Genomic DNA, 24,502 nt, shown 5'->3' with positions numbered 1-24,502 from the left:
CTGAAGTCTTCTAGACGAACTGGGTCTATGAATAAAAACGCGGACGGAATGGAAATAGAGTATAGTTTGTGGAACAAATTGCATTTCTGCTTCTCATTTGAAATAGAGCAACAGTCTGTTTTTCAGGAGTATTTTATGACGACCTGAGAGAGCCAGAGGCGATCAAGTTGAGTGACACTATAGTGCAGTGGTCTGAGGAGAGGGAGAGAGGCTGGAAGGGATTCGAACAGAGTCCCTCTTCCATGCACCTGGTCACTTTTGAGGATCTCACTCTGCAACTGGGAAAACCTTACTTATATCTCCACCAAGGTAACAAAGTCGCATCTGTTTATTCATTCACCACCTCTCGGCTGTCGCCGGCGAATAACGTAGGCCATTATCAAACCAACTGTCGTTTGATAGGAATTCATCTGACGTTTGTCGGTTATGTTTGATTTACCGTTCGCTCTGGTTGCAAAAGGACCAGATCAGAAGTTCATTTACTGGTTGTGGTCACTTTGGTTGAAATATTGAAAAAGGAGAGATCTGCGAGATTAAAATTAACTCTGATTCTGATCGGTTGACTCTTCTGACGGTACAAAATCGAACAGCTTCGCAATTCCCATGATTCATATCTGGAACCTCCAACTTAGACTTCATGTTGTGCAACAATCAAGTCAGAAGTGAATCATGAAAAAACCTTGACTTTTGTCCTTATCGCTGCAAAAACGAGTTGCTTGTTCCCGCAAATTAAAAACTGATATTAAAAACTTTGCAAACTGTCTAGAACTATGTAATTGAATCCTTATCTACATTCTCTTACACTTGAAAAAACGACTAACCAAAAATACAGCATATCAGTGTTAGAGGTGGTTAAATTTTAATGCGAATGGATTACAACTTCAACGTTCCTCATGTGCTTTTTGAGGTTCAACTTTCTAGGCTCGGGAAAGCATAGGCTTATTCAAGATTCTTGTGAGAACTTAAAAGCATCAATTGAAGGATAATGAGACAACATAAAACTTAATTGAACTAACCGTTAACTTTCTGATGCAAAAAAGTATTTGGTTGCTTCCAATTCATGGCCAAGATGAAATTGATTTGTTGATCTGTGATAGTTGTGCATTTTTTATTTACGTGTGCGTGTAGGTGATTGTGAGCATGTGTGGATGGTGACCTCAGTGAGACTGTACCACCCACACGATCTCAGGTCATACGACGACTACCCTCGCATCACGGGAGTAGGGTACTTTCACAGGTTAATAACACCACACAAATATTGTAAAGATTCTTTATAATCGAGAACTATAAAATAACAACATTATTCTGGATACCTTTAATAAATATGTTACTTTGACTATATGACGAAACCGACACATGCTCAGATGTTCTGGCTTCCCGTGTGAAATTTGAAACTCACTTGTACCTTAATTGGTTAAAATTCAGTTCAGTGCCTATTTCGTTCGTGCCCACGTGAAAATGAGTTCTTCAATTTTTTTCAATTATAGGCGAAAATGTTTGGCTTGTGCTCAGTATGCAGCCTCGTGGATGGTTTTGAATGATGAGCTGCAGTCTAGAAGTCCCAGTTTTCTGTGTGACAGATGTATGAAGGAGTTGCACTACGATTCACGTGGAAAAAAAGTTGACGATTTCAAAGCTCTCCACTTTGTCGATCCCAACAGAACAAACTGGAGCTAATAATTAATTTTTCTGCAAAATGTTGCCCTATTTAACTCAATTGCATGTTGTAATGATATAAATTTGTTTATAGTTTAGCTTTGTTTTTGTTTTCAAGTTGATCAAATAAAAGAATCTGATGGCTCTCACCTGTATGTAGCAATTATTCGTGCCATGTGTTTATGGAACTTCGAACGTTCTTCCGTGCCCTCTTTGATTCGTTTGGGGATTTCTGATTTAGGCTGAAGTTTTATTGATAGCCGCAAAGCGATAGCTGGGGCTATTATTGGCCTTCTCTTGGTTTTCTGTTTATTATAGCTGCGAAGCTGTAAGCTGAGCGGAGCTATATTGCGGTGCTCTTAGTTTTTTTACAATTCGAAAGAATTTGAATCGTATTGGGGCGCTGTCTTTTTTTTTATCTGTTCACACATTTTCATGGTTTTTTACAAAGAATTTGAATCGTATTGGGGCGCTGTCTTTTTTTTTATCTGTTCACACATTTTCATGGTTTTTGAAGTCAAATTGGAGTAGGATTTTGGTCACGCCGAAACAGGAAGTGGAGCGAAAAAGCGAGTGCTCTTGCGGCGTGAAATTTTTTCACTCTAATTTTGAAGTACAGTGAGAAAACGTTGTTTGAACAAAAATTCGCTTTCTCGCTAGTGGTTTTTTATTCACATGCGGCAATTTCACTTTGATTTTCTGTTTTTTCGATTTTTTGTATCGGAATTTTTCTAAATGGTTTTTCTTATCAAATTATAGTTGATTCTAGGCCTGATTTTTTTGTTTGAACCAAATTTGTCAATTCTCTAGTGGTTTTTTTTGTTCACATGCGGCATTTTCACTTTGACTTTGTTTTTTTTTTAAAATTTTTTCTTCTGATTTTTTAGTAATGGTTTTTCCCATTTCTCTAATAGTCCGTTTTAGGTCTAGTATTTTTTGTAGTCAGTGAAAAATCTTTGAGTTGTACGTCAGGACTTGTCCTGCTATGTTTTTTGTTTCGTCGTCTGACGCTCTTTTTCGTTTTATATTTGATCACACAGCAAAGCTGAAAACGTTGAATTTTCTGAATGACTTCTTCCTCTCACTAACGGCGTTTGAGCGCGTGACATCATTTCTCACTCTATTACGCAAAAGTTTTGCGTGATTAGATTTTGATCACAAGTGACTTACTCACTCAATAAAATGACTTTTGCACTTTAAAACTTAAGTTTAATTGAATTTGTTTAAGGTCAAAGGAACTCATGTGCAGTAAAGGTACCTAATAAGAGGCTTCTGTGGGATAAACTTTAACAAGCTTTATTAATTTATCGCTAAATATTTTTTACCTAGTTTTTTGAGCGGGCGGCGTCCATTGTTTTTCAATTTAGGTCTCTGTTTCTATCTCTATTATAAGGCACGCAAGTGTATTCTTTCGCAGCTATTCCGGCAATCTGTTGGCTATGTTTTCGTAGTCATGATTTTTCTGTTACAATCTATTGAGGTCATGATCACTTCAAATCTTTCTGTTCAATCATTTGTGAAATTTTGACTGAGTGAAGTTATTACCCAGTCTTAGTGGAGCGTTTTTGTTCATTCGCGTGATTAAGTTTTTGGTCAGGTGACTTACCTTACTCTCCAAAATGATTCCAACTACGAAAATCAGTTTTCTGTCTTCAATTCAAGGAGATATGGTCAAATCAGTGTATGTTACTCTAATTGAAGCTTATTTGAGATCATCTAATAGAAGCAGCAGTAAGTTATACAGGTTTTCAATGAAAAGACGAAATTTCATTTTGGTCTGATTTTGCTTACAATCTTTTTGTGACGTCAGTTCTCCGAAGCTATCCCGACTATTTTTTGACAATCTGCCAGCTATGTTTGATATTCGTTTCGGTTATTCCAGAGAAATAATATTGAGTTGCTATTTTCATTCAATTTTTTGTTTCGTGAAACTTATTTTCCTGTTTTGTGCGAAATTTTTGTTTGCTGCTCTTTTTAGTGCTGCTGCTGTTTTACTATGTCACTTTCTGCTCGGATGTGCTTAAATAACAGTTAATCAGTCAGAAACAAGAGTAAAAACAGGGAAGGTCGAAAAACGAAATAAATCTCTATAAAGTCGATGATTCCCAGTTTGCTTTATTTTATTATCGATTAAGTTTTTGTAGTAATATTAGTCCTGCTGGTATTTTTATGCGGTTTTGCGTACTACCAATGAAATCATAGCATTGACACTTATCTAGCAAAATTTTTCTATCCGACGTGTCAAATGCCTTTTCTAGATCCAGAAAAGTGCAGTTTGATTTCTCTGATGCAGAACTACCAGACGATCTAATGGACTGAACCAGTGTACTAACTGCATTGATGGCTCATCTAAAACCGAATTGCAATCAATGAAAAGCTGGCGTTGGTTGAAATTGTTGACCATACGTTGAAAAACTTCGAATTTTTTCAGTTGACCGTAAAATTGAAATGGTTCAAAAAATATTTGGAACTCAGACTACACCACGGTTGAGCAACGGGACTAATTGCAATGGGATCTTGCAAATTTGAAAGTTCCATTCAGGAAACATTTATTCATTAGTTTGAGGGCTATTAGGGCTCAAGAGAAAGCCAGAGAAACGTAATTAATGACCATGACCATGTAATCCTCCATTTTAGGCAATCTTCACCACTTATTTTGCAACCTTAGTTTTGCACCTAATTGGGGTTACTGAAAGAAAATGATTAATGGTTCATAATACATGTTCCCATAACCTGCAGAAGGAAATTAGGATTTTTGGCCTGATAAAAGTAATATGTGCTTGCATAGGGTCGCAGAAATTTAAGGCAGTTTTTCTTCTACAGTGCAGTTTTTACTTTTTGCGTCGCATTTTCCAACAAAAGCAGATTACTGTCTTTCAGATTCTTCAAGTGGAGAGATCCTATCTAATAGTTGTGCTTCAGCGCTGTTTTTTAGCGATGGGATTTGCGCAGTCTATTGTTTTCAGCGTGTTTACGCAGTCTTTTGTTACAATTCAAAGAATTTGAATTGCATTGGGGCGCTGTGCTTTTTTAAGATGTGTTCACACATTTTTCAACGACATTGATCTTTCACAACGGGATAAACAGGTAAAGCCCAGCAAGCATTAAGTTTCATTAGAGGCCCAAAGTGGATGTTAGTAGTCCTTCAAGTGCTTAGAGTGGTGCAGCTGCTGGGATGGCCTCAACTTAAGGTTAAAAGGTCATTTTTAGTTCTAGTTTTAGAGTTTTTGGGCTCAAAATGGTGCAATTGGTGCAAAATGGTGGATTTTTTGTTTGATTAGTCTTAGGTTTTTAAAAGTTGATGAAGGCCTTTTGGGAGACAAAATTACTCGTTATGACCATTTGAGCTATATGTTTTGGTACTACAAACACGCAAAGTGATACTAATTTTTGCAATTTTCAAGTTTTTTTATAAAATTTTTGTCATTTTTTGAGTTTTTCCAGCTTCAGGGGCCAGGTAATCTCCTTTAAGGTTTGATAATAGGGCATTGTATAGTTTCTAGTAACAATGGACTGGTTATCAACATTTTACTGTTTCGAGTTTTAGCACTTTTTTGATGAAATCTGCAAATTTTTTTAAGGTTTCCTAAAATTTTGTCAATTTTTGATATTTGTCCATTCTCAAGTGCCAGGAAAACTATTCCACGGTCTAAAAAAGTTACTGCATGTTTGTTAATTTCAATCGATTTGTTTTCAACAATTTAACTTTTCGGATTTTAAAAATTTTAGTATAATGGTATGTTATTAACTAGTTGCTAGGGGGCAATTGAATGGTTTTCAACATTTTAAAAGAACGAATTGCCATTTTTATAAATTATTGCCTATTGATCTTTGAAGCGATTAATTTTTTAAGGCTTGAAATTAGTTACTGGATAGCCTCTAGGGACACAGAATTGATTCTTAAGATATTAATATCACAATTTTCAGCAACATTTCATTAAAATTTGCGATTGATTCCATTTGTTAAAAAATTTTTTTGGGTCATTCCCGAGTTAATCGATCTTCAAGGGCCAATGAATTTTTTCAGGCCTTGCAGATATAATACTGCAGCAGTTTCAGAAACAAAAGTTGGTTTAGAACATTTTTGAAATAGGTATATTTAAAGGATCAAATTTTGCCTTAGCGTTAAAAACTTTAAAGTTTTAGTAATGATTATGTTGTCGTTTAGTTTGATTGTTTGTATCTCAATTTTTGAGATAATTTTGTTTGTGTTTTGGCCGGCATTATTCAATTTTTCTGTTGGTCAGGTAGAGTACTTGTAAGTTTTTCATTCAATTCTTTGAATTGTATTTCAATTGTTTTTTTTTTTGTTTTTTTTAGAAACCTGTGCTTTCTTTTTTCTGGACTTTCGATGTCAGTTGTTTATAAGTCTACCTATTTGCATCGTTTTAAATTGTTTCAATATGATTCGACTAATTATTCTTATAGCGACTCAAGTAAAACTTCTTATTTTGGAGAAATTCTACATGAAGTAGATCTGAATAACTCGGTGAGAAATTAACATTTCCATTAGTTTTCTTGTTGAAAATTTCATTTTAAAATTTGAAGAAACTTCACATTCGAAACGCAAAGAATTTTAGAGTCTATTCGGATCCCACAATCAGTTTTACAGGAAAGAATTGTACCATTTACTGCAGTTTTTTGAAAGTGATGTGGTATACGAGAAAATCTGTTTTTTTTTCTAAACAAAGCCTAATTTTAGTTTTATGTTAGTGAATTATAAGACTTTCTTTTCTTAGGCAATAATTTGAGCGCTTACTGACATTTTAACAATCAGATAGTGAACAATTTAGTACTTATGAAACTGTTCGTTATTTCACTTTCTTGAGTTGATTTTAAGCTGCTCATCCTTTAATTCTTCTCTTCTGATGAAAATAGAGATTCTACATAAATTTTGTAATTTTAGTGCTTTGTTCAACTTGCGCGGGAAAAATTCTTGGTTTATTTGAGCAGTTTTGTTCAACTGTTTGTCTCAGAAGTTGCCATATAATGAAGTTTGCAGAAGTCACTCCGTTTTGTTAATTAAGGTAGGTGGTCTAAAATAAATAGAGAACTATTTTTAATGGTTAATTTATTAGTGTCAGGCTTCGTTTCAAATTGGCTTCGCATCATCGCAACTCTGCCCGCGGACACTAATCACTTCGTACATGCGAAAGTAGTTGCCTAACTATTAAATTGAGTACGCATTGTTTAGTACCTTACTCCTGCTCCTGCCTGTCCCTATCTAATCCTACGGCCTATCTCTCACCCTTCACCAAACCCCCTCTCCTATCTATCGACAACTCGTCAATAAGTCGGCTAAGAGTGCGAAGTAACAAAAACGTGATCGAATGGTGACAAAATTGTTTTTCACCACTGCTTTTAAAATAAATTGTGTTTGGTTCATTAGAAACACTGGCTAAAAGCTGAAATGATAGAGATTTAAATGAGCTCCATGAAGAAGCACATAGGACGCGTCAATAAGTGTAATGTATATCAGACTACTGTTTTTTGAGCCATCGATTTATTTATTAATAGACCGTTAACGGAGAAAGAAACCAGGCTTTCCAGTAACTTAAGTGACAATTAGACTACTGCTTTATTCGTATCTGTGGACCTCTGTCCCGTATCGATGGATTGAAACGGGACAGGCACGCTGACTAAAACCAAGTTACATAAAAACAAGCAAATTATGTATTAGGAAAATCTTTGATGAAGTGCCCCAAAGGAGTAGTCTAGTTTACCTAATTTATAAGAGTAAGTTGCTTGTTTCGATTTCTAGATCGGTATCATTAATGAATAATTGACTTGCTGGACAGTATTGATGATGTTGTCCTTGCCATAGTAACTAATATCGAAACCTAAAATGTAGGCAACTTCTTATCGATATCGTTAATTTCATCTTATCAATTTATTGTTTGACAGGTGTTATCTTTTCCCAAGTCTGTTATACTTTCTGAGACAACGACTGGTTTTCAACGACTGAGTTTATTGTATTTTGTATTCTTGTATAAGCTTTTACGGTTGTTACTTAATAACTTATAAAGGAAGTTAAGTTTGGCACGATGAAACTCATGTATGACATTGGAGCGAAAGGTTTGACATCGAAAGTCATGAAAAAAATTAAGTTAGAGATATGACTGTTAGGGCGATGATAAATGTGAACTCATGAAGTTTGAACTAAATAACAACCGGATAGTGTTGGCGGGATAAAATGGTTAAGGGCCCTTTACAACACGATTGTTTTTTCAGTTATTGAAAATTTTTCAATCCAAATCAATTCATGAATCGATCCGTGTATTCTACTGTTGAATGCTGTATTGAAATTGGATAGTAATTATCACAGATAGTAAATTATTTATTCAACCTTTTTTCTGGATTTTCTGGATTTGCCATTGTAGTTTCATAAATGATCTTTGCTGATATCAGCGCAATTAATTTGCAACATACACTATGGTACCAAAAAGCTACGTACAGCATGATTTCTGCTTTCAAAGCATGATTCGTGCTTCATAAGCATGATTTGCGCTAAGGCGTGAAAAAAGGTGTGAAATTTAGAAGTTTTAAGAGAAATTTCATTCTCACTTTCTCCGCTTAAACAGAAAAGATGGTTAAACCGCTTTGTTCTTTTACCGTTTGCCAAGTTGTTACGCTACGAGATGTTGGATTTTCATGGTCTAAAATACAAAAGCAACTCAACTTGAAATCAAGATCCAGTGCACAGTATGCATACAAAGGTTACATGAAAAACAACAGTTTCGAGGCCCAAAAATCGAGCGGAAGACCCCCCAAATTGTCAAAAAATCAGAAAAAAGTTAGTTGCCGATGTTTTGAAAGATCCCAAAACCTCACTGGAGCGCATTCGAGTGGCTCATAACGCTTTCTCTTGCTATGAGACAATTTCCAGAGGTACAATTAGACGAATTCTCAAAAATATGGAGTTTTTTCAAAAAATGCTGCAAAAAAAGTCAGTTTGAAGAAGAAAAGCAAGTGTTTTTGTTCAAAATGGTGTATCAATATGCTCAAGAAGCCGTTCTCGTTCTGGTAGAATGTTGTTTTTACTGATGAAACAAGGGTGTGCATCTCGAGCGACGGAATTGTTAGAGTTTTTCGAAGAAATGGAACGAGATTTCTTAAAAACACAAAAAATTTGAGTTCGGACAAACGATCACTTATGTTTTGGGGTGCAATACAGTCAGATGGATGCAAATTGCTTGTTAAGTGTCCAATCAAGCTAAACGCTGTCGGTTATTTGGAATTTTTGAAAATTTACGAAGAAAAAATGCATTTCGTGGACATTATTTTTTCGACAAGATAATGCTCCTGTGCATAAATCGAAGATTATCGGCAATTTCTTCCAAGAAAACGAGTGGAAGGTACTGGAATGGCCAGCATACAGTCCAGATCTGAATCCTATTGAAAATTTATGGGCGATTTTGAAGCAACGATTATAAAAACAGACAGTTTTTTGGGAAAATTTTGAAAAAGTGTATGAAATTTGGAATGAAATTGACGTAGACGTCGTGAGAAACCTGTATGAAAACTATACAAACCGTCTACTAGACGTTAAAAAAGCTTAAGGTGTAATGACGAGTTCTTAGAGAACAAATTTGAACTCAAAATGTTTGTATTGCTTTTTAAAAAATCTTTAGGTGTACGTAGCTTTTTGGTACCATAATGTATTTATCAAACAAATCAGGAAAAGTGATTCACTTCTGACTTGAAAGAAAAGGGTTTGGTAGTTTCTTGCAATGATAATTAAGTCAGGAGTAATATTAGATCAAATTTTGAAGAGGACTTGGATCTATTCTGCTTCGCCCCCTCCCCCCAGCATATTGGGCATATAACTTTTGCGCATTCAAAGCGGACGTGCTCTTTTTTTACATACTGACGTGCTATGTAAAAACTTTTGTAACTTGGGGTCATAAAAAAACTGGAAGAAACTGGAATAGACCCGAAGACTTGCCATATTTTCACTATGGGTTGAACAAACCAATATGCATAACCTATCTGACTCTGAAAATCACTGAGGATATCTAGCAGTCGTCGAGAACCGGAAGTGGTTCGAGATGTAGGGCAGAATTTGGAAGTAACTCTGGCAGAGTTACTTATCCTTGCTTGAAATACTAGTTTTGCTAGTTTTAGAATCTGGCTTTGTACATATGAAAATCTGGCTTTTAAAAATTGAACTGAGTGAACTTATTAGAGTAAGACAAAATTTATTTACCAGGTGTAAGGTTGTCAAGGTTACTCTCCGTCAAGATGCCTCCATGCGTTTGTAAACAACTTTGACTCGGAACAGCAGCCATTTTAAAGTAGGCAATTCAATCTAACCACGTGAGCTGATAATGGTAATCTTTGAATACAAAAGTGTAAGTGTAAAAAAATTGATTCAAGGTAAATGAAAAATGATAATTTGCATAAGTTGTCGATATATGTCAGGCGACAAAGTAATGTCTGTAAATTGACAGAATATGTGGGGATAGAATGGAAAAGAGAAACGGTGCCTGAATAAAATTAGAATCTAATTCGGGTGTGCGTCTGCTTGTCTGTAGCCTGAGAGTATAAAATGTCACTTAAAACAACATCTTTTCAACAAATATTAGGTGACGCTTACTGATGAAAAACTGTTAACGGCCGAAAATGTCATTTAGAGCATAAGGCAGAAAGTTGAATATAAAACCCCTTTAGCAAGCTTAATGTGAACAATAAATTTGCTGTTTAAATAAGTAAATTATAATTGAAGTCAAGAGTTTTAATTTAAAGAAAAAACAGTTCCTTAGATTTTCAGTACTTAAGAAATGAGTTTTTAATGCATTTGGTGATGACCGTAAAATAAAAAGTTACTTTGTCATAAGATTAAAAGGGATATTTACCTCATAGTTTTGCATTTGAAGCTGTGTAAGTAAATATAAATTTACCATTTAAAATTTACACAAATTTAGGTTAGAAATTGTTTTTATCAAGTATTCTATGTTCTAGTGACATTTTAGACGCGCACCTTTTTAGAATGCTGTTTGTTGTACTGACCCTTATACCTCAACATGCAATCATACATACACAGCTAGACACCTCAATCGTATAATGCTTTCATGCAATTTAGGACGTTTGAAATTGTCGTCTATTTCCACCAGGAAAAGCTTCAATGTGGCGCCCAAAGCCTGTCTTGGTTGGATGGATAGCAACTACTACTATCTCTTCACTAATTAAATTAGTGCGAACGGAGAGAGAAAGTGAGGGTTTCTAATCAAGCAAAGAGCTCAAAATGGAAGCAGGGAACAATGGGTTAAATCAGCCGGACGGTAAAATGTTGCTCTTGAAAAGGTTCCAAAATGCCAAAATGGGGTTATCTTTCCATTTATCTAGCATTCAACCTTCGCTTGCATGTTTTTGCTTTGATCTCTAGCGCGAATTTGTTCACATGTAAAGCAGAGTTTTTAGTTAGTTGCCGGAGACTATTCCTCTTCTGTGGGATATGTCCCGTGGGTGAACTTTTTTTTGTTTGCCTAGGTTAATTCCAGGCACCTGTGAACAACTTGGTTGCATCAATCCTTTTTTCAGAGAATTATAATTAATTCCCGGCCAAAATAATTGGCAATGAAGCTGCTACTACCTGTGAGTGAGTGATACTGAAGATCGCTTCAAAAAAATTAAGTAACAAGTTAAAAACAGATTGAAAAATTCTGCGCAAGAAATGCGTCATAAATGAGAGCTATGCAAAACAGTGATATAAGGCATGGTTAACTCATTACTGTTGTTTTGAAAGAGTGGTTAGCATGTAATCTATCATGTAACCCTAAAAATATCAAAAATTAGATAGAGTGAAAATTGGTGGCTTGTTATTTTTGTAAGGATGAGTGAAATGTTCTGATCGACCAGGTTGAAAAGCAATAATGCTTATCAACCTGACCGATCATTACATTCAACTCATCCGTCTCTTAGTTTGACAACTTCTCGGTGGCGTTAACAACAGTTTGGTAATATTCATTAACATTATTGCCAATCTGCTGTGTTGATGAGAATATCATGTTAACCAAGTTAATTGTCAGTTGATTTTGAACTAAGATTTTGTTGCAATTTACATTATTAAGCGGACTATATAATCTACAGTTGGGTTTTGATAGTTTCATATCAGTTCCCATGGCCTATTTTATCTGGTATTTCTTACAAGCGGGTAACGAAAAGTTGGGATTTGGTTAAATGGCAGGCTGAGTTTAATAGCTTTTTCTTATAATTGAATTGGGTATTCTCCTAACAATTTTTCGAGCCTTTAAGGAAAAATTATGGGCGCCTTTTAAACAGTTTTTTATATAAATTGAAGGCAATGGCCCGTTTAGACCTGAAATCACTTTATCTTTTGAAAAAGTACAGAACTTATTGCCACAAATACATGAGCAATACAGGAGAAATACGGGAGCATAAAGGAAACGTATAAACTTTTTTATTCTGATCCGCACTGAAAAACTCGAAATTATAACTTCAAAATATCAACAGATTTCGATTTCATATCTGGCTAACTGCATATCTTACATATCCTTCCGTCAAATCTTACAAGGGTAATGATCATGAGCGCTGACATAAATTCACCCACACCGGTGGGAGCACTTTCCAGTTCCGATAAAGGAAAAAATTTTGTACGTGAAATCGAAAATATGAATTATTGTTCCGACCCCTCTTGAGGGGGGAGGAACTATATACTCAATTTGGTTTTTTTTGTTCAGCCAATTTTGGCCGATCGATATATTCATCGTAGAGAGTTGAGACTGGTATCATTAGAAAGCTCGTCCAGCGTAGAATATAAAATTTAAAAGACTTTTAATTTTCGTTTTCTACAGGGAGTTATCGAGGTTTAAACTTCTGAGAAAAGTAGAGTGAATTCACGTTGTTTTTATTCACATTTTCCAAAATTTTGTCTAAATTTTCGTCAATTTTGCTAAAATTTGTTAAAACTTTTAACAATAGTGTCGTTGATTTCATTTTTTTTAAAAACAAAAAAGCCTTTTTGATTATTCTGATTTAATTTTTTTGGTCAAAAACTCTGGATAAATATTTCAAAATTCGGTCTTTTTCATCAAAAACAGCACGAATTAAGCTACTTTAGTCCACTTTGATTAAATTTGGCGGCACTACACACCCAAACATCCTTAATACAATCTATATAGACTCAGAACTGGGCTGTTCCTACTTTAATGTCCGCTGAGAGTGCTCTGTAATTAAAAATTTGCCGTTTTTGCTAGCTTTACTCGTTTCTTATCAAAAATGCAGAATTTTTTTGAGTTTTCAACTAACAAATTATCTATATCTACAATATTCAAAAAATCAATTGTTCCTAACGGACAATAAGCATTAGCAGGGCTAGTTTTAAGCCAATCTTGGACTGTAACAATCCAAAAAGAATTCGGATTTCAATCAGTCGGTCTTTATTTTAGATAAGACCTTTTTTAAAAAATTAAGAACAAAACAAATCAAATGAAAGCTCAGGAGTGATAGGTCCAATTGGCTTCCTAAGCAGCTCCAAGCTAATGCATTTAGTTTTTTACTTGAAAGTTTATGATCGTTTCGATTTTAAAAAATAATTGGTTTTTAAATAAATAAGGGCTTAATGAACTTTTCCTCCATTTTTTTTTAATTTGGTCAACTTGCAGCTTAGTGTCAGCATAGAAGGAAAGCTTCTTCATTCTACTGATTTGAAATTTAGTCTCGATAGCGTTTTAAGCCTGAAGTTATTGTTTTCTGGCTTTGATACTAATAGATTTCATATTTTTTTTGTTTTTATAAATTTGCCAGTTTTTCACGTTTTCTAGTCACATTATCACGTTACCGACAGTTCTCATATCACATTATTAGCGTTCAAAATGAAACACATTTGAACATATTAAAATCCTTAAAGATGTAGATCATCGTTTTAGCGGCCTCAACACTTCTTTCTTCAAAAAATTATATGAATTTTTTAATTTTGTCTTTAACTGTCATTTTTACTTTGTCATTTCAGTTGTATGAAATTTCCTTTATATTCATAGGTTTTACTGGCTTTTCATGGCAGAAGAGATGAGTCGATATTCTGATATTAATAGATAGCTGATGGCTTTCATGACGTTGAAAACAATCGTTTTCCAAAACCTGATCTCGTTACCTAATCTCGTTAATTACAGGTCAAATATGACATGGGTGTCAAGGGAAGGTGTCAAAAGGAATTGATGTCTTAAAATCTACTTTTTTAAAAGAATGCGTTATGACCTTACTGACTTCGACACCGGTTTTTCACAAAAAATATTAATTTGATTTTTGCCATGTTTGACGTTATTTTTGTAGACGCAAGAAGTATTCTGGATAATTGCAGGTCTCATAGAATTCTTATGGATGAATAAACCACTATTTAAATTTTTCTTTTTGTATTTAAAGTTTTTCATGACTTTGCATATAATTTTGTTTCGAAAAAAAAAATCAAAATTATTACATTTTTTTGCCCTTTTCTATTTTTTGTCTACTTGTTACCTAGTCTCACTAATAAATGGCAAATACTTCATTATCGGTGTTTGAGGAAGACGCAAACGAATATATTTTGAGGGCCGAAATATGACTTGACGGTTTTGACAACGTTTTCTGGCAAGTTGCAATTGAATTTTTGTTTGTTGTTTTTTGTTTTTCTTTTTAGCCGCTTAAAGAAATGAATAAGGACAGGTCCTAATGCCCTTCTATAGAACCATTTGGTAATCGTAAACCTTTGGGATAATTTTTTTGATTTTAATGGTTTTAATTACTTTGAAGTTAATTGTTTTTAAAAAATAAGCGAACTTTTTAGCTTTACTGTTTTTGTTCTTTTTTGTCTAATTGTTACCAAACTTTTTTATGGACTGGGCCATATCTTTTCTGGTGATTTATATATTATTTTGTTTCGGTTTAGGTTCATCTGACGGTATGTTGACTTTGTTATTAAATTTTGTTATTTAAAACGGAATAAAAATTTTTGATGTAATTAATGCTTGTTGTTATTGTTGTTTGATTTTGCTGTTCGTCTTGAGTCGCTTTCTTAATACTGGCTTTTCACAGCAATTTAATGCCCCAATTTTTACTCCACTGAGTTTTTTGCTTTGGAGGCTATCTTATCGTTCAGACACAATTTTTTTGAAAATTACTTGGGCTTTTTTTGGGTTTTTTGGGATTCCCAAAAAATATTTTTTGGGCTTTCTATCTGTTCCTCATTTGGTAGATAATTATGCCAAAATTGTGGATGGGCGGGGTCGGATCCTCATGTGCCATCGCACAATGCTGAGCCGCCTTGTTCAATTTTAAATTCGCATGACTAGTAGTAAGTCTATGTATCTTTATGTGCATTAATCTTAAATTGTTCTATGATTCTCTCTGATAATGAACTGAACATTGAAAAAATGAAAGTAGGGTTCGCCTGAAAAAGAAAACGATTTTTAAACCAAAAATTCGACCTCAACTAAAAGCGGACTGGAATTCAGCACCCACTTTTATATACTGACTTTAATCAAAGAATGTCCAAATGAGGTCTTACAAAATTTTTGTGAACAGTTTGAACAGATTCAATTCCCGTAAAAACCCACCAGAGGATTGGCTCAACAATTTAAGTCCTCTTAGAGTAAACACTTGGAGTAAAAACTACAAACTTTCAGAAAACTAGGCACAATTAATCAGGCGAATAGCTTACAGAATCTCTAAATAAAGTAGTCTTTAATAGATAGCTCAAGGTTGCGGTTATAAAATGATGCCTATTATCTACTACGAAACATCATAGCGTGCTGAGGAAAAAACACGCACGACCATCGCAATTATCGGCTGCCAGTTGATTGCTGTCAGATTCAATGATTAATGGATAGTTTTTTCTTGCCGATAAGAGTCCCATTGCCATTCCCGAGCTAATGCACTAGATAACTTGACTAGATAATATCAATCTCAACTGAAACGATGTAATTAATGAAGTAATGCCAGTGAAATCCGGTTCTAATAACACACTCATTACTAAAAATTTCAGCTCCCCATTATTAACAATATTGTTTTCGTGTTCAACTGCATTGTTTTCTTTTGTTCTTTCGTTTGTTCAATTTGAGGAAAAAATTCATTTCCTTCCTCACCATAAAAGTTGTGGCAAAGCTTACATTTGGATCAACAGACCACCAAGAACGCTCGTTAATGTGCGTTCCCACATGATGTTCCGACCCGAACTCATCTACACTTTTGACTTAATTGTCAACCAAATGAAGACATAATAAAAATAGATGTTTGAGTTCAAAAAAACTCTTAAAAACCTAACTACTTATTGAATTACATGATGCCGTGCCTCATTACAGCGCTTACGAGATCTTTCATTGAAGAAAACTACAAAAAAAACAAACAACAAAAGAAGCAAAAACAAAGATTTCACGGCAAAAACTAAGTATCTAAATTTGAACGCACCTAGTAACAACGCCAAAATGCAATCGTATAAAATCTTTACTGCACAAATTTACTTTGTCTCTACTATACAGCAGATGGCAATTTTCCTTAATGAGACTTGGTAACAAAGTCGACAAAAGGAAATAATAAGGCAAAATTGGAAAATCAATCAATTTCAATCAATCAAGAAATGATTTCTAAAGTCTTAAAAATCATTAGCTTTTAACGAAATAAATCTTAATAATTTACTAAAAATTCATTGTGAAACTAATAGGACCTGTCGTTTGTTTAATTAAGTCATAGGAACAGACTACAGAAGCAGAAAAAAATTTGAGAAGACACAATTTGTTGAAGCCATTAAAATCATTAGCTATTATCTGAATACTGTGTATTCCTCCTTCCATTTTCATTCATACAAATGCATCTAAAATTATACTGATAGATTAAAGAAGTGCATTGAGGTCACATTTGAAAATCATTGGGATCTGTTATTACGCTAATGTGTTAGAAGAAGAGAAAAAGAAACACAAGTACACCACTAAAACTTTTATTCAAACGCATTTTGTCCAAAACAAAAATCACTTACGCATGATATCACTGAACATTTATTTTTTCGAATACAAAAAATTGAATTAGACCTCTCAATGATGAGAATAAGCTACAAGTTGACGAAAAAAAACAATAAAAACTGAAAAATCACTGAAATTGTATAATATCATAAACATTGAGACTATTAGCTATAAAATGACTGCCTCGGCTATCATCAATCATTGAATACTCAGTTACAACCTTTTGAGACAGGTCAGCATTTTGCACTTACCTAAATATTAAAAAAAGGCAAAAACCGCTAATTCAAAAAAATTTGACGAAATCATTAAAAATTGTCGAAGTCATTAAAAAATAGTTTTTCGGTAATGACTTTTCTATCATCCATTAATTTTTTTAAAAACATGAGATTTTGTTCCAGTATGACTTCGAAATATCAATAAATATGATCAAATACATTAAAACCACAAAATTTCTGAGAAAACCAGTAGTATCAGCGCCATTAAACTTAATTGCTTTCAGCGAAAGGCAGTAAAAGTGCTCGATGGGAGCATAAGAATTATGCCTCGATGGGACGACAAGAATGTTTGTCATTGACAAGTCATCGATACGATAAGACATTACAATAAGTCACTGACTAAGAAAACAAGAACAAAGACAATCAAAAACCATAAACTCAGTAGGAAAAAGCGAGAAGAAAGTGTCGAAGCCATTTAATTCATAAGCTTTTCTCTGAAAACATTATCTATTATCCATTGAACATCTTTTGTAAGCCAATTAGAACTAACATTAATAGGATAATGTGATGGGATTCTAGAGGAACCACAAACAAATCCAAAAATTTTCCAAATGTCGAAAAAATTTATCAAAACTCACGCATCGATTTTATCAAACCAATAGAAGATAAAGCCGCAAATTAGATTATTTTTGTTGAAGTAGGAAAAAAGGAGTTCCGGTAATTACTGAGGCGTTCGTAAAGTTCACGAAGATAAATTTACGATTGGTTAATGTTCAAAAAAAAATTTCGAAAAATTATTTTTGAACAATTAACAGCCATTAAATTTAATAGTTTTCAACAGAAGTCAACAATTACGCTCAGTCAAGATAGAAGGACAAAAATGATTGTCATGCATGAGTAACCAATAGGATATCACAATAAGTCTTATGACTATGGAACAACAAATACAGAAACCAATATTTCGTTAGAAAAGTGCGAGAAGAGTGTCCCAGGCATTTAAATCATATCCTTTTATCTGAAAATTTTATCTATGCTCAAATTAACGTCATCTCAAAACCAATGGAAGCTATCAATATTAGGATAATGTGATAAGATTTCAACAGGAACCAAAAATACAAAAATATCCAAAAATTTAAATTTTTTTTTGAAATCTTGTGGCATTGAAGCCATAAAACCAGGAGTTAGAAAAAAACCGAAAACAAAAAAAAATTAAGATTGCTGTAGAAAGAAAGGAAGGGGTTCTGGTGAAGAATTTCTTACAAATCATGAAAATAAGTTTAAAGTTGGTTAATGTTTAAATTTTTTTTTGAAAAATTGTTTTCAAAGACTTAACAGACAATAAGTTCATAGCTTTCAACAGAAGTCAATAAATAAGCTCAATCATTACTCGAAAGAAGAAAAAAGATGTTTGTCATGCATGGTTAAGCAATAAGATATCACAATAAGTCTTATGACTATGAAAACAACAACAAATACAGGCAAAAACCAAAAAATCAGTAGAAAAGTGCGAGAAGAAAGTGTCGAAGCCATTTAAACAATAAGCTTTTCTGTGAAATTTTAAATATGATCCATTAAACGTCTCCTCAAACAAACGGGAGCTATCCAATTTAGAATAATGTGCTAAAATTTCAAAAGGATTCAAAAATACGAAAATACTAAAAAGTACTGAGACTGACATACAGTTTACAAAAAATTCGAAAGATTATATATAAAGTCTTAACAGTCATTAGCTATCCAATCAAAGCACTGCATAGCCTCACTAAAGCTCATTACGAAACCCATTGCACTATTAGTTAACGATTCTATGCCATAGGGCTCCAAAATTTCAATAAAACCTCAAAAAGAAATTCAAAATTTCATTAAAAAATACAAAAGCTCAGAGTCGAAGCCATAAAAAACATGTGTGATTCCTTGAAAACGTGTTATTGGTTCATTAGGCGTCATTTTACTTATCATTTTACGTCATTTTACGTATCATTAACCAAACATTGATATGAAAGTGACCAGTCTCTAGAAAAACTAAAAAATCAAGTTTTCTAAAAAAAAAGAGCTCTCAAATTCAATTTTTTTTATAGTAAACTTCTCTATGAGACCAGGACTAGTCTTTTTTATCACCTTTTGTGTTTTGGGAATTGATTCCTTTTGTGGCGTGAAATGTAATTTTGAATGAAAAAATTTTTAAAAAAGATAATAATTTGAAGAAAAATTTCACTAAAAGTGAACGAAATCATACCAAATGTGACGTGTTCACACAAAACTTCAATCCTCGATAAATCCTCGAAAAAAACGAAATTCAAAAAATTTTTTTAATTTCAAATTCTGCGCTGGACGAGCTTTTTAATGATACCATTCACATTTCTGTAGGATGAATATATCGATCGGCCAAAATTGACTGAACAAAAAAGCCCATTTGAGTATATAGTTCCTTCCCCACAAATGGGGTCGGAACAATCATAACATTAAGAGCAACCACAATTGTATTCGTAAGAATGGTCTGTCTATAAACAGTTTAATCACAATTTAGAGAGAAAGCATTGCAAGGAACAACAGTTTCAGATCAGGGCGTTCAACTGTTAAGGAACTTCTGCTATACTGTGATAGTCATTACCAAGTTTTAGAGTCAAACTGGTACAGCACCAAAAACAGTTTATTTAGATACTGTAAAAGCATTTGACACAACGAATTTCCACCTTTTTCAATTAAAAGAGTAGTTGGAAAAAGGTGCTATTCCGCCACTTCCTAATCGGAAGATGAATAAATACCACCTTTTTCCCCACTACTCTATATATCTACTACTTGCTTATACCCCCAATTTATTCACTACTATATATTAGCTTGCTTTATCCACTACTACAAATTACCTTTGTATTCACTCAAAATCTATCATTTCTTGTCTCACTTAGTGCAAACCACTAGTTTCGAGTTAATTTGGTAACTAACTGTTATCAGACGGATAGTTCGGGTTCTATCCCCACTCACTCTTGTGGACGTATCCCAGATACTAGTATAAAACTAGTGAGACCGTGTAACAAGCACGTAAAACCAACTTGAACAAAAAAGAAAACTTGAACAAAAATTGAAAGAAATATTAAAATAATAAAAATTTTCATATATCCCCTAATCAATATTTAATCAATCTAAAACTAAAACTTTCTGTCTCACTTGGTGTAGTGGTTAAATCATCGAGTCTAGTTAAATTGCTTTAGCAAACGGAAGGTTTGGGGTTCCTTCCTCACTAACTCCAGTGAACGAACCCCGATTTGATGAAATACTATAAAACTAAGTGAGATAAAAAAACCAAATTCACAGTTCTTAAAAAGGATGATCCCTGCTGTGAGACTGTAAATGGGACACACTGTGATGGGTATACAGTCAAAAAACACTGAGATCGGTGGAAACACAGTGATTAGTGTTTTTCAGTGTCTTCTTGTATATTATACCCATAAACATGCTCTCTAAATTGATTTCTAGTATGACCATATCTACATCTATGAAGATAAATACATAGTCTAAATTTCCTGTTTCTAAATCTATATGATGATATATGTTTATAAACATTACACATACTACATACTAGATATTGATCAGGATCAGAATAATGATATCCCAAATGTTCTATATAATCTTTCACTTTAACCATATTTTTACTTACATAACAAGAATATTCTAAATCTTTACAATTATTACAACATTCTTTCCAAGACTAATTTTTACACTTATCACACTTCATTTTCCGCTTTCGAAATATTAATTTTTCAAAATTTTCCCTAAATAAATACATCATGTCTCAATCAACTAATACTAGTGTCATAAACTTCTGCGATGTCTGTAATTTATCCTTTGAATCAAAAAAGGCTTTATACAGGCATCAATCATACGATCTCAAACATAAGGAACTATTGGAGAAAATGTTTGGGTCTGAAGAAGAAGAAATCTTGGAGAAGGTGTATAATTCAGATGAAGACGATTATATTATTAAAACTAAGGCCAAAACTAAGGATTTCATTAAAACTAAGGATATTATTAAAACTGAAATTGAAACTGAAACTAAAACTGAACCATGCTGGGTTTGGGGCGATAAGTTTAAGAATCAAATAGGTCTACAAACTCACATGAATAAACACTGGGGAGAAAACGTTGTCTTAAACGATAATTTTAAAATTAAATCAAGCTTTAATCAAAGGCAGTTATATATTACTAAATCTAATGGTAGTTTTATCAAGGATAATAATGAACCACTAAATTATATTTTAGACGAGTCTAAACCATTTAAATCATATAAATATAAAGTTACTGCCAATTGCTTATATAAGAAGAGAGACTCAGAAGAAGAAAAGACTACTAATATAAACTTTAGAACCGATGAATATATGGATAAAGATCATCGACTGAATCTAAACGAATGGCTTGATCATGTTAGAGAAACGCATGAGGGTTTTGGCTACGATTAGGAGTTTATTGGAGTAATAGACATGCAATTAAATATAGAAAGGACTAAACCATCATTAGGATCTTATACTGAACTGCCACCAGGTCTAAGAGATAAAGCAAAAGCGATTTTAAATATTAGAAGTAATAAATTTAGCTGTCTACGATTATGTATTACAGCTCCATTTCATTCTTTAACTGAACATGCAACTAGAGAAAATAAGTATATTAATATTCTAGTCGATGACTGGGAATATAATGAAACTGCATATGATTATATAACAAAAATCCAAAATAAATATAATATCAATATTTGGTTTTACAGACCTACGGTCGTGCTTCACCACAGGCTTGCTCAAGATAGTAACATAGCCAAAGTAGAACGCTTAGAGAAATTTTCTAACTTTTTAAAAGATAGACAAAATGTTAGGATCATAGTCTGGGAAGAACACTGTGCCCTAATTAAAAATGTAGAAGTATTACTAGAAAGACCTAACACCAAAAATTCCAAGTTCTGGTTTTGCGATAATTGTACCTATTGGTTTAGTTCTCAACGTAAATATGAAACCCATGAATGCTCTGTCCAAATCAAACCAAAGATTGTTTGCCCTAAGTTAAAACAAATTAAGTTCAGGAATCAATATAAACAACAAGAAGTGAACAATGTTATATTTAGTGATAGTGAATGTTACATGAAAGGAACATATGAAAAGATTGGTAGCAATACATATAAGACATCTGAACATGTACCTATTGCTATTGGCTATAGTTGGCATAGCAAAGATGAAGTGCTTAGCAAAGATGAAGTATATAACAGATCCGGGAACCTGCTTCGCAGATCATACTTTGGTCCAGACTGCATCAAATCTTATGATAGAGATTTAATAGAAATAGAAACAAAACATAGTATTAAGATAAACAAAGCAATAATATTTACAGAAGAAGATAAAATGTATCAAGATGCTAATGATATATGCCACATTTGTAATAAAAACTGTGTTAATAAAGTTAGAGATCACTGTCACCAAACAGGTAGATATAGAGGCCCAGCATGCAATATTTGTAATTTAAACTATAAACATCAAAACTTTATTCCAGTAATATTTCATAATGGAAAAAGCTATGACTTCAATCTATTATTTAATGAGATATTTAAACAGAATAATAGCAGGAGAAGAATTGATATCTTACCTAGTACTAATGGCAAAGCTAGAATGTTTAGAGTAGGCATATTAAAGTTTATAGATAGTTACAGTTTCTTGACAATGTCTCTTGATAAAATAGCAAAGGTTTACAACATAAAAAATGAAACATTATATCCTTATGAATACTTTAAGGATGAGAATAGCTATAATAATAAACTAGGTAATCTATCAATTCAAGACTTTAGAGCATCACTAACAACTAAGTTACCAACTCAAGATGAAATAGATGACTTTAATAATTCTAGTAGTAATAAAACGTAAAGAATTAAAATTAGAATATATGGAAAATGATATATTCATAATAGGACATTGCTTCAATCTATTTGTTAAGTTAAACATGAATACATATAAACTCAATCCTCTACATTATATTAGTCTACCAAGCTACAGCTTCGATTGTTTCCTGAAACTAAGCAAAGTTGAATTAGACACAACACAAGACGCGCAAATACTAAAAGACTTCCTTAGTGCAATGAGAGTCGGCATATGTGGTGTTATGGGTAACAGATATATTAAAAGTCAGAGTCAGAGTCAGAGTCAAAGATCAATGGCAGAGCATGGCGAAGCATGGACGAAGTCCCATGACCGGAGGTCTATCTGGTACATCGATGCCAATAACTTATACGGTTATGCACTAATGCAAAAGCTACCATATAAAGATTTTGAGTACTCCAATACAACTCTAGATGAAGTATTAAATACTTCAGATGACAGTGATTATGGCTTTTGGCTTATCTGTGATTTAGAATATACTAATTAATGTAAAGAGAGAACTAGCAACTTCCAACTACTACCAAATGGAAGAGAAGTAGAGAATAATGAAATGGGATACAAACAAAGACCCCCAACTTCATCAAAAAGCAAGAAACTAATATTAGATCAGAATAATAAATATGAATACCCAATACTCTATCGTATGTTAAAGTTTGTTGTTAAGATGGGTATAAAGGTTACTAAAGTCCATAGAATAATTAAATTCAAAAAAGATTATATAATTAGAGACTACATTGAACTTAATAATAAAATGAGAGCTGAAGCTAAAACTGAACCTGAGAAAGATATAATTAAGTTAATGAATAATTCATTGATTGGTAAAAGTTGAGGGAATCCATTAAAGTATCTAGAAGCTAAGATTCTAACCGATGATTATGAAATACTTAAAGCTGTTAGTAAACCAACATGTAAAGTTGTAATTAGATATGAAAACTATACTCTAATAGAACTCTATAAAAAGGAAATACAATATGATCAGCTGATTTTTTTAGGATCTACAGTACTAGAGCTCGGTAAGCTTCATATGTATAAATTCTTTCATAATGTATTAAATCCCTTGCTTAAAGATCTAATGTTACACTACATGGACACGGACATCTTCGTGTTAAGTTTTAGCGAGGGCAATGTCGACACGGAGCACATGGATCTGAGTAATCTAGATAAACCAATAAAAACTAATAATAAGATACCGGGTAATTTTAAACACGATTTAGGTAGTAAGGTTATAGAAGAATTCGTGGTATTAAAAACCAAAACATATAGTATAAAGAACTATGGGGCAAAAGAGAAAGGAATAAAGAAAGAAAGTAATGGAAAGCACGAAGAATATTATAGTGCTCTAATAGATAATAAGGAAAGGATAGTTGAGGAAAGCAGGATTCAAAAAGTAGGAAGTTGTATGGCCACAATTAAGATAAGTAAAAGACGTTTAAGTAATTTTGATGATAAAAGATTTTATGTCAATAATATAAAAAGTTATCCCCTAGATGAGAACATGTATCTATTCAAAAGAGATCTAGTAAATAAAATCTGCGAACGGACTTCGTCTGTGGCAAGCCAAGCAGGTTCCCTGATTAATAATGCTAGTTTAGAGCTATTAATAAAAATAGGGTTAGATCTAAGTAAAGAATCATTAGAAGCACTAAAAAATAATATTAAAGAATTAAAAATTAAGGAAGATAGAAAGTTTAATGAAATCGCTAATAGATTATATAATAACCTACCTACTTAATATAATATTTTTTTTATATATAAAAAACGACTAAACTAGAAACAC

General features: G+C 33.2%; 2 protein-coding genes across 4 annotated transcripts in view; one reads left to right on the top strand and one right to left on the bottom strand.

Moving 5' to 3' along the window:
- Positions 1-1,800, top strand: part of LOC142348845 (snRNA-activating protein complex subunit 3-like) — a 169,596-nt gene extending 167,796 nt beyond the window's left edge. Inside the window, exons 8-10 of the mRNA XM_075400387.1 lie at positions 127-309; positions 1,129-1,237; positions 1,488-1,800. Of these exons, the coding sequence (XP_075256502.1) occupies positions 127-309; positions 1,129-1,237; positions 1,488-1,677 (482 nt within the window). The 3' untranslated portion in view covers positions 1,678-1,800. The remainder of the gene's footprint in view (positions 1-126; positions 310-1,128; positions 1,238-1,487) is intronic.
- LOC142348843 (uncharacterized) overlaps positions 1-24,502 on the bottom strand; it is a 180,408-nt gene that overhangs the window by 47,534 nt on the left and 108,372 nt on the right. The window contains exons 1-2 of one of the 3 annotated variants that reach the window (XM_075400382.1): positions 10,637-10,949; positions 9,863-10,191 (exon numbers count right to left, since the gene is read on the bottom strand). In XM_075400382.1, coding sequence (XP_075256497.1) covers positions 9,863-9,944 — 82 coding nt within the window. In that variant the 5' untranslated portion in view covers positions 9,945-10,191; positions 10,637-10,949. Of the gene's footprint in view, positions 1-9,862; positions 10,192-10,636; positions 10,950-24,502 lie in introns of those variants that run through there. The other 2 variants (XM_075400383.1, XM_075400384.1) reach the window with 2 other exon arrangements.

The sequence above is a fragment of the Convolutriloba macropyga genome, chromosome 10 (genome assembly GCF_964194025.1).
Source record: "Convolutriloba macropyga chromosome 10, txConMacr16.3, whole genome shotgun sequence".
Taxonomy (NCBI): Eukaryota; Metazoa; Xenacoelomorpha; order Acoela; family Convolutidae; genus Convolutriloba; species Convolutriloba macropyga.
Note: the sequence above shows the minus strand (reverse complement) of the source record. Positions and strands in the feature narration are given on the sequence as shown.